At 42.1% G+C, this 10,638-nt stretch overlaps 1 protein-coding gene across 9 annotated transcripts in view; it reads left to right on the forward strand.

Annotated features, from left to right (window-relative positions):
- The window catches only part of Rgs6 (regulator of G protein signaling 6), a 519,809-nt gene that overhangs the window by 332,754 nt on the left and 176,417 nt on the right, over window positions 1-10,638 (forward strand). For 8 of the 9 annotated variants that reach the window (XM_029540901.1, XM_029540898.1, XM_029540903.1 and 5 more), the window contains exon 3: window positions 5,508-5,607. The exons of the other annotated variant lie outside the window; for it this stretch is intronic. In XM_029540901.1, the coding sequence (XP_029396761.1) occupies window positions 5,508-5,607 (100 nt within the window). The remainder of the gene's footprint in view (window positions 1-5,507; window positions 5,608-10,638) is intronic. 9 annotated transcript variants of the gene reach the window in all.

The raw sequence follows: 10,638 nt of genomic DNA on the forward strand, positions 1-10,638 counted from the left end.
GAATCTTTGTTCCCCATCCTTTTTGGTAGCTCAAAGTAGTTGTGTGACTCTGTTCTGGCCTGAGATTTGAGCCAACATCTATTGGGGACTTCTGGAAGGAAACAAATGTGAACTCTCCCCATTTTGTTCCACCATTAACAGAGATACGACGCTTCTCCCCGAAATGAGACACCATAGCAATGACATGGCACACCCATTGTTCCTAGGGAAGAAAACTTGCAGGCTGCTACTATTGTTACTGACACGGTGACTCAAACATCAGTTTCCCTCAAAACTGTTAACCAGCACTGCTCTAGCTAGAAGGTGAAATCCCAAGATTCACTTCAGGCCTTGAACTGGGATGGGAAAAATGGGTGGTGAGTCCGAAATGTTGGACTTCATGCCAAGAGCTTCCTGAAGAGGGTCCTTTAGTGATTCACTTCTTTGGCCCAGCTCTATATCCTTAACCCACAGTCCTGGATCCCCAAATCACTAACCATAGTAGTCCATTATGAAAGATAATGAATTCTTCTGTCTGATACACTGGTGTGCTGTATATACAGTGTGTGTGTGTGTGTGTGTGTGTGTGTGTGTGTGTGTGTGTATACAATGCATGTGGATAGACATGCATATCGATGAGCAATCATAAGTAAGGATGTGTGTCATGGTGCACATGTAGAGGTCAGAGAATAACCTCCGGCATCATTTCTCATCTTCTACTTTGTTTGAGACAGGGTCTCCAAAATTGTTCACTGCTGTCTATGGGAGAGCAACTGGCCCATTCTTCTACCTGAGCGTTCTTCTATCTCTGCCTCCCTCACACTTAGGAGCACTAGAGTTATAGATACACGCTGTATGCCCCACTTTATGTAACCTCTAGGGTTCAAACTTGGGTGCTCATACTTATAAAGCAAGAACATTGCCCACTAGGCTACCTCCCTGGCCCACCTACCTGCCTTTTTAACAAGAGACACTAACACAGGGCCTAACATTAAAAGTGGTTAAGTGAACGTGAATACATTTAAGAGCTGTAAAAATAACAGTTGTATTATAATTTTATGGACAAAAAAAGATATGATGTGATCTTCCGGGAACCAGATGGGAGAGATCAAGCTCCATGAAGCATGCACACTTCACATTGTGAATTGTGATTGTCATCAGCCAGCTCAAATTCCTGCCTCTGGGCTGACAAGAGGGTGTCCACAGAATCAATTTCACTCATTCTCAGACACAAGGAAAGACTAGGTCTTTAATTAAATGCAAGAGCCAAAGGAGAACTAGGAGGCTGGTTGCAAAGTCAACATCGATAAGGTCTCCATGCCAGAGGCCCAGGGCATCAGTTTGTTTATAATGCCATAATTTTTCATAAATTTGTAACTTCCTTCCTTGAAGTTATAGGCATTTTTCTTTTCGATAATTGCACTATAATTTTCCCACACTTGACATTTTTTTAATCCTCTGCTGAGGAAACACTGCATGAGATAAATAAATTAGCTCATTGGCTCATTAAATTGCACAAACAATACTAACATGGGTCCTTTGTCATTTTGGACAGGAATGTCATCCAGAAAGGCAGAGATGAACAGGCCTGAGCTGACCAAGAAGGGCTGGTCCCAGGGTCTCTTGGGGCTACCTACATCTTTGTCTGGTTTCTGACATCATCCACCTAGTGTAGTTTGTAAAAAAAAAAAAATCAGTACTCCCCCATCCTACCCAACCCTACCTCCAACCTGTGACGCTGTCACCCCTCAGACACAGTTTTGCACTGGGCAGGTCAAAGCAGCCAGCCTCTCTTATTTTCAAACTGGATTATCCACTTAGTAGACACACATATCACTGCAGAGACAGGGTAGTGATGACTCTAGAGAAGTGGAACACTTTTGAAGAAGCTGCAGAGTTCTCTAAACCCCAGTCCAGTCATGTGATCTCAAGGAGGCTTCCATTTCTAAAAAGATGATCACTCTTCCTCCCTCTTGCTCAGCACGAATTCAGTGAATCGTGTCTATTGCTCATGTAAAAGAAAGCCCGGTGGGTAGTGTAATGGCTGCTGTCATTCTGTTATTTGGAGGATCCCCGTTCCTGTGCTGGATGCTGAGCTCCTTGTAGAAGATCACCCCTTATTACGGAGGCTCACCCAGGCAGAACCAACCAAGCTGGCCAAATGATTTCTCTGCTTCACCTGGCTGTCAGATTGGGGCCACCTGCTCCTTGATTGGCACAGGGCACGTAGGGCCAAACATGTTCCCTAAGACACGGGTCTTCACATCAAAGGATGTCAGGGAACTTACTGTGTTGTTCCCTGGGAACACAAGGTGTCAAAGTGAGATGCAACTGAACCAGTCAGGAAAATGTAAGTCAGTTTCTGTCTCCCCCGTCCCCAGGGAGGTGAAGAAGGGTGGTAGCTAAGATTTCTGCTGCTCTGAGAGGGCAGTACAGTTACTATTTGATAGATTCTGATGACATGCTGCATTAAGGAAGACTTGGGTAGGAATTGCAGCTTTGTCCCATACCAGCTCTGAGGCCTTCTGGGCCTCCATGTTGATATCTTTACTATAGAACTTTTAAGATTGAGAAACAAATTAGAAATCTGTTTAAGGTATTTAAAAGCACTCCTCAGTGTTTTTATAAACTCCTAAGGCCTTCTTGTAAATTCTTGAGAATTCTCCAAAACCCATGACAAGGGACTTCAGAGCAAGTGTGTTGTGGTAGGTGATGGTCCAGCATCAGTAAGAGTTGCCAAACCCTTGTCTAACTCAATGGTCAAGTCAGCCACCTACACCAGGACATTGTATGAGTGATTTAAAGTAAATGGTGAATACTGTCTGTATATTGAATTTCTACATTCTTAAAGCGGGTTGGTCCCAAAGGCACCCAAAACCTAATACATCCATTCTGATTGCCTGCCAAATATCTATTGTGGCTTTGACAACTTTTAAAAAGTGCCTTTTGTCAGAGCCTTACTATATCTTGCTGTAGAGTAAACCATCCCAGGGTCAGTGGCATAGACACATTGGCCTCTTCCAAGTGAGCAAGGAAGCTGGGGTTGGGTTGCCTAAGATTGGGGATTACTCACATCTTTCTTGGGACATCAACTATCTAAGGTTGAGAGCTGGAGTGCACAGGCACCTGATGAGCACATGTCACACTGTATTCGGGAACAGCAGCCGGGCAAGTCTCATGACAAAAGGTCAATGGCAGATTTTATTTCCACCATGAGGCCAGTGTATCCATACTGAGGCAGATCAGGCATTAGAACCAGCAATTCCTTCTCTATTCTTGTGATGCTGTGAACAGCTCAGGATGGAATCCCCTTTCCAGTCCAGTAAGGAATTGGCAGTCCTTTGGTTGCTGCCCTTTTTTTTTTTTTTTTTTTTTTTTTCTGTTCTCACTCCATAGCCTGGCTGGTCTTGAACTTGTGATGATATCCTCCTGACTTCTCAAGTGCTGGGATTACAGGCATATGCAACCACACCCAGCAAGACTGGTCTTTTGATCTGGCTATTACCGCTAATGAACAGTAAACTTCTTGGTATATTGTGGACCAACATAATGAGATCCATGTGTCTTTAGTAAACATGTCCTTCTGAGATTCCATCACATGGGGAAGCAACTGGGCAGAGGAGAAAGGAGCCATGGGGAGCTCCTCCCTGCAGCCAGTTCTTCCCATTTGGCCCACAGTGGCAGAGACTAATTATTCTTACTGTCTAACACCTACTCAGAAGTCTGACTGAATTGAATTATTGGCTTCCCGCCAATCCTCAAAGGTGCTTCTGGTTTTCTCACAGCAATCATCAAAGTCACCGATGTCTCTGGTTTCAAACAGCACACTAGATCAAACACATAGATGACTTTTAAAATGTGATCATTTTTCTAGCAATAGCTCTTCTTGGCCATTGATGAGTGATACTCGGGGTGGTTATTTGGTTGAGTTGAGCTTAGACCTGAGCAGTAGCTGAGGTGGATAATGGAAATGGGAATTAGATTCCTTCTTAGACTGTAATTAAATAGAACATAGATGATCAGGCTGCAGGGAAAGACTCCCCTGCCTGTGAGATACTGTCATCTGAAGGGCTGGGGTCTTAGGATTCTTTCTCAGTCTCTTATTAGTTCATTCATGCTTGATTCATTGATTCATTGATTCATTCATTCATTCATTCATTCATTCATTCATTCATTCACGTATTTATTTAGTGATGCTGGGGATGGGATGCAGGGTATTTTACATTCTAGACGAGTATTCTGTCTTGGAACCCCATCCTCAGCCCCTCTTTCTCAGTACTTTTGCAGCAAAAACAAGAAATCTTCAGGGAAGGGTGGCTTTAACACTTGGCTTGTTTTCTGTGAATCCTATTGTAAAGCAGAATGGCTCAGGGTTAAAAACCCGAGCCCTGGAGTCTACAACTAGCTTCTAAGTTGGCTCTGCCACTGGGCATCTGTGGGACCTGGTGATGGCTGAGACAGTTCTTAGCCTCTGCCATAGCCATTGATATTGATTACAGATGTTTAGCTCTCCACTCCTGACAACCAGAAGATACAGTGCCTTGAATCCTGGTTTAGATGTCTAGTTCTAATCAAAGACTTGTGAACAAGTACATTCTATGTGTGTTGAAGATAATGTATTCTGAATACCTGGTAGGCGTTTTCACCATCTTAATGATGGCAATGATATTACAGCATGTCCTAACTTTGTATCTAACAACACATCTATTGCTACCAAAGCAATTACTAGTCTTTGAGAAACTCAGTTACCCTTGAAATTCAATCATAGCATGTGGAACTAGAGGAAAGTTAAGTTATAGCTTAAGTTTCTGTCTTTAAAATTATGTGATCCCAATAGAGACTCACTCAGATAATTTATCTCAAGATATTTCTATTGGTTATGGAATCAAACTGTGTCAATAATACATGCTAGCCTGTCCCCTTCTCTAGCTGTTCTAACTCCCTGAACAAAAAGATCCATATCCCTGTTACAAGCATTCCTATATCCTGTTCTGGACATTTCTGCCCAGGAAATTACATTGGCTTGAGAATCCGTGCCTACAGATGTGTGTTCTTAGCCGATCACTCCCCTGCTCTGTTTCTCCCAATGGAACTGCTGCTGTGCACTCTGGACTCTCTCCCAAAGGCATTCCTGCCTGAACTTCCCAATGACTGGTCTGTGTTGACATTTTAGGATGAACCTTAGGAAACTGCCATTTCCTTGGAATCAAATCTGGTAGTTTTCTATGGTTTAAACTTACATTGAGAAAGAGGAGAAAACTCATCACACATGATGTTCATGTTGGTATCCTTTTAAGGACCCTAATCACTTCTCCCTTCCTCTCTTTGTTCACTAAGGGTTTGTTCCTACAGAACATGCTCTAATGTTCTCATACCCAGGAGACACTGATACTGTTTCCTGACTGACTTGGTTTTTCCCTGATGCCTGTTATTAACACTTATGCACACTGGGACTATTTGATAAAGGCTTCCCTTCTTACAACTGTGCAAGAAAACAACTAACACCTCTTTTCTTCAACCTCTTTCAGATTGAGGACATCATTACAAAGATGCAAGATGACAAGACAGGGGGTGTGCCCGTCAGAACAGTTAAGAGTTTTCTCTCCAAAATCCCCAGTGTCGTCACAGGTAACATTTCCTTAGAAGGTATCCCTGACAACCAGAATGACTATTAGAGTTATGTGATTTAGATAGTGATGTGGGGGTGTCTAGGGAACTGAAGATTAACATGAAAACCTCTATGAGGATCTTGACTCAAAGCCCCTCCCAGTCTCGGTCTTTAGTAAAAGCCTACACTTTGCACATCATTAAGAACCACTTTAGTGTTATGAGCCTTTCAAGCGTGTGTAGCTACTGCCTCTGGGAGTAGATGAACTGACAGGTTAGCAGTGTGGCCTGTGGCTATAAACAAATGCCGACGTGCTCATAAGCATTAAGCAGGCTTCATTTTGTTGGGGCTTGTTTGTTTGCCTGTTTCATTGGGGACATGACTATACTATGTAATTCAGGCTGACCTTGAAATTGTAGCCTTCATGCCTCGGTCTCCCAGTGCTGGGATAACAGGTATGGACCACCATGCCTAGCTCCATTTAAGCACATTTAAAGGAAAGTTTTACGTCTTAAGAAATGCTCAAATTCTATAAAGTACTTTTGCTAAGTTTTTAATCAACTGTGCTCCAACTTCTTTTAGAAAGGAATTTCAAAACATTGCTCCACATTCTGTTACCTTTTTGTGGTTCAATATAGTCAAACTTATTTCTTTTATTTCTTCAGAAATTAAGATTTTTTTAATTTTTTAATTGTGTGTACACACATGCATGCACACATAAATAGGGGTGTCTATAAAAGCCAGAAGGCATGAAGTGCCCTCCGGCTGGGGTTACTGGTGGTTGTGAGCCTCCCGGTGTGGATGTGGGAACCGAACTCAGGTTCTCAGCAAAAGCAGCATCGTACTCTCAGCTGCTGAGGGGCCTTTCCAGCCCCCTTTAAAGTCTTTGTGAAATATATTAGACATGCCTATAGTTACAAAACAAATCATAGAGATGTCACATAGCATTTTGCTTTATAAATAACATCAACATCTTAGAGTCCTGTTGTTAAGTGCTAGTAAATTGAATTCCCCTCCCTGTTTGTTCTCTATTTTATTTAATAAGTCATTGTTTTTCTTCATAGCTTTCTTATAGAGTGTGTATACCTTGCTGTCCAAACAAATATGTAAACAGACTTAGACAAAAGTTTTGGTGATTCTTTCATTTCCAAAATTTAGCAATTTGCTTTACAAAATTCAGGAGCCATCAGGCCTAGGTATCTGTCATGCATGATGGTAGCTAAAATGATAACTTAAAATATTCTGGTGGTGCTGATATGTCATGGGGGAGTTGGAGCTTTTTCTTGTTGATGGGAGTGTGAAATGTTGCAACTACTCTGAATGGAGTTTGACAGTTTCTAAGCGATGTAGACATTGCTTATGCCTCCTGGGTGTTTACTCACAAGATATGAGTCTTTGTGATAAGGCTTCCCCTTTTAGAGCAAGCTGATTTTGAACTTGCTTTGTACTCCAGGCTGGTCTTGAACTTTAGTCTCAACCTCCCAAGTATTAGATTTACAAATGTGTGCCATCATACCTGAAAATAGATGCATCTAATAAAAATCTTCATGTCTTGCATTGTTGCAAGCTATATTAGGTAAAGGAGATTCCTTGGCCCAGTATAATGACTTGAGAAAGTTGTGAGTTTGAGAAAATAGATCCAAGAATAGTGTTGGTCAGTTTTGAGTTGAGATTGGGAAGGGCATCAGATGGTTCTGTCTAAGACACCGTTTGAAATAAGGGATTGAATATCTGGAGACACTTTATAGAAAAAAGTATAAATGGAAGAGTCATGATGTCCAAGGACTTGACAGGATACTACAACTTCCATGTGTTTCTCTATAAGGCACTCCCTACCTAGTTAAAAGATAAACCACTTGCCCACCCCTTCTGTGATTTTGAGTTTGAAGTTTCCCCCATTGACATATCAAGAAAATTATTGTCACTCCTCCTATTAGGAATTCCTAAGTAGATTCTTAGATATTCCTTGGGTAAAGTTGATAAAGAAATGTCTGCTGCTCCATCTGTGTCTAGCTAGGTTGCGATTGGAAAGGAAGGCCCCAAAGGAAATATACTGAAGTAAGAGATAGGCATATTTAGGAGGAGAAGATAAAAGGCAAACTATTATAACACAATTGCATTCTTAAAAAGTGAGAAATGAAGAACTGCACAGGTGAGATTTAGCAAATAAGTGTTCTGTGGGGAAACGGATAAAAAGTTGGAGAGGGGAGAACAAAGTTGAGGACAAAGTAAAAACCATTATCAGATCATCACCAAGGCTCATCGGTTTGGCAAGCCTCATTTGCAAGAAGCACAGAGCCATGCCTTAGCAGCTCCCCAAACAGAGGTGCAGATTCTAAGCACGATGTCCACAGAAGGTCACTTCAATGTCATTGGATAGCAGATGAACCTCCTCAGATCTCCTTTCCTGCATAGTAACTGGACCACAAAGATGATAATTGAAGCAAGAGGCAAGTTTCCCAAATTCCCAGTTTCCAACCCTATCTCCTCCCCACCTGTCCAGCAGGAGGCAGACAGATCCTGGGCAGCATGCCTGCCAACTCCATGAAAGCAGCCATATCACACAGCCTCGCCCAGCTGTCACTGACAGCCATTCCAAGATAATTCCCCAACACCTGAATGTCCTAAAGAATTTTCTAGCAACTTTGAAGATTAATCTCCTCCAAGCTAACCTCAGAAACCCAACTCCTAGCATATAGGAGCCCTAAGAGACATCTAATCTCACTTGGTTTTACAGGCAGGAAATCTGAGTCCCAATGATGTGACACAATATGGTAAAAAGAAAATTACAGAGACAGAACCCAAACTAGAATGCAGATTCCTTGCCCATTGCTAACCACTCATACACAAAAATGTAGACTCTTGGGTTGCAACATTCCCCAAAAAGTCTGATGCATTTCTCTGAAAAGGAGAATCACTTATATGGCTTCTTACAAATACGGTCCCCGGGGTACCCTCTTGGGCTCGGACTCAGAAATCTCTGTTTTCAGCAGCTTCCCAGGTTGTCTCTACAGCCTGTCTGCATTTGAAAGCTGGGTAAGCCCTGCCACGTTCTCCCAGCTTCTGCTTTAATAACTTCCAATGATGAATGTTCTCATCTCTCACCCCATCCTCAGACAATGCTGACCTTTGAAAACTTCTTCCTTATAATGAATTGAAAGTTCCTTGCCTCCCTGTTGCTTCAAGTCATTCATCTCCATTCTACCTTCCTCTCCCAGTCAAAGAAAAGAAGTCAGGTTTAATTAAAATTATACTCAGTTTGCTCTCCTTTTGAATATTTTACTGTACAAATAATTTTCAGAAAATATTCCAGGTATGCACCTGTTTTTTGTTTTGTTTTGTTTGTTTTAAACATCCCAGCACGATTTGCCCACGTGCATTTCTATCTCTGTCTTAGCCCACAAGCGCATCCTCTGAGCTTGATGGCAATGAGAACGTTTTATGGCTTTTCTATTGCATTTATTGGCAAGAGGATTCAGAGAGAGCGTTCAGGGCTGCAAACTGCCTCTGTGACCTTGATCTGACCACCAGCCTCTTTAGGTCTGTTTCCTCATCTGGATTAAGTGCTGTCCAAGGCCCTTCTCACTCTTGCCTGCCACAGGCAGCCTGGACTGAAGAAAACACAGGCCAAGTCTATGACCGGTGATGCATACACCAGTCTGAGTTCCACTTTGACCGCCCCTACCAATGTGACTTGGCTAACTCACCGTATCATTCACATTTACATTTTTTTTATTTTCTGCTTTAAGAAGTTCATTTTAGTAACAACATTCTGAAATATGTCAAGTTGTAGTCGTGGAAGGAAAAACGCAGAGCTCTGATGTTCTTGCCCTTCATGTCATTAAAATCTTGCTCTAAATGTCACATTAATTCATCTCTCCACATTTTCCCTTGCTTGATTTTTTTTTCTCCTATGAGAAGAAACGCTAAGTTGAATGAAGGACAGCTCATTTATTAAAAGTGAAAATACGTCACACAACCCGCTAATTGTGTTCTAAAGCCTATTTTTTTAAACATTTCTACACACACACACACACACACACAATGTTTTACAGTGAGTTAAAATTTGAGATGAAAATGAAATCCAGATATGTTGTCATTGACTCTGAGATAAGGAGCCTGTTTTAAAGAAAGAACCAAAACACTAGTGTGGCCACTGGTCCCTGAGTGGTGGACAGACGAGAACAATGGCTGTCTACTTCCTTAAGCCTGCTGCCTTCTCTCTATACTATAAAGAGTTGCATAGAAGAAGACTAACAAAAGTATTTTATATAAAACTTAAGGTACAATCCTTAACCTCTCTCTGTGTTCCTAAAACATCATTTTCTAGATGCAAAAGCACTTTTCCCTCAGTATCTTCCACAGCATTCTGCCCTACATATTCCTCAGGTATGTCCTTGGAGTGCTATTCTGAGAATTAATAATAAACAGAAACATACATTGAGCTTATAATAGATAACTTCTGTCAACTATTAATAGTGCATAGGATCTTCTTACCTTTACACTAGCGTGTGAAAATGTACTGCTGAGATGGATGATGAGGGGGAGTGGGAATAAGGCATTCTTCTGAGTCTATTTTCTGTTCCTGAACTGGATACTGAGATTGGACAGGTTAAAGAGGAAAAAACTGGTGATTCTGGCTCACAGATGGAGGCTGGAGTCTCAGTGCACAAGTGCTACCATCTGGGCAGCTTCTGGTGAGGGCCTCCTCATGGGTCATGGGGAGAAAATACAGAAGTAAGTAGATATGTCAGAAAGAGAAGCAAAAGGAGCCAAACGCGTACCTCAAGCAACCCATCCCAGGGGAAGGCATTAATCCTTCCACTCTGTACCAAAGCTCCACCTCATACCGGCTACGGCCGCTACGGATCACATTTCCCCAGCAGAACCTCAGGTTGGAGCAAAACAACCAACCAACCGAACAACATGCATCTAGACTGTATCTGATTTTCTAAACAATCCTTCCAGGATCCAACTGTTTCTTCCCACTAAGCAAAGTGAGGAGGGCTCCTGGGAATTCTGGGAATGACCACGGGTGCAGGAAGTGGGAG

This window comes from Mus pahari, chromosome 7 (assembly GCF_900095145.1).
Source record: "Mus pahari chromosome 7, PAHARI_EIJ_v1.1, whole genome shotgun sequence".
Taxonomy (NCBI): domain Eukaryota; kingdom Metazoa; phylum Chordata; class Mammalia; order Rodentia; family Muridae; genus Mus; species Mus pahari.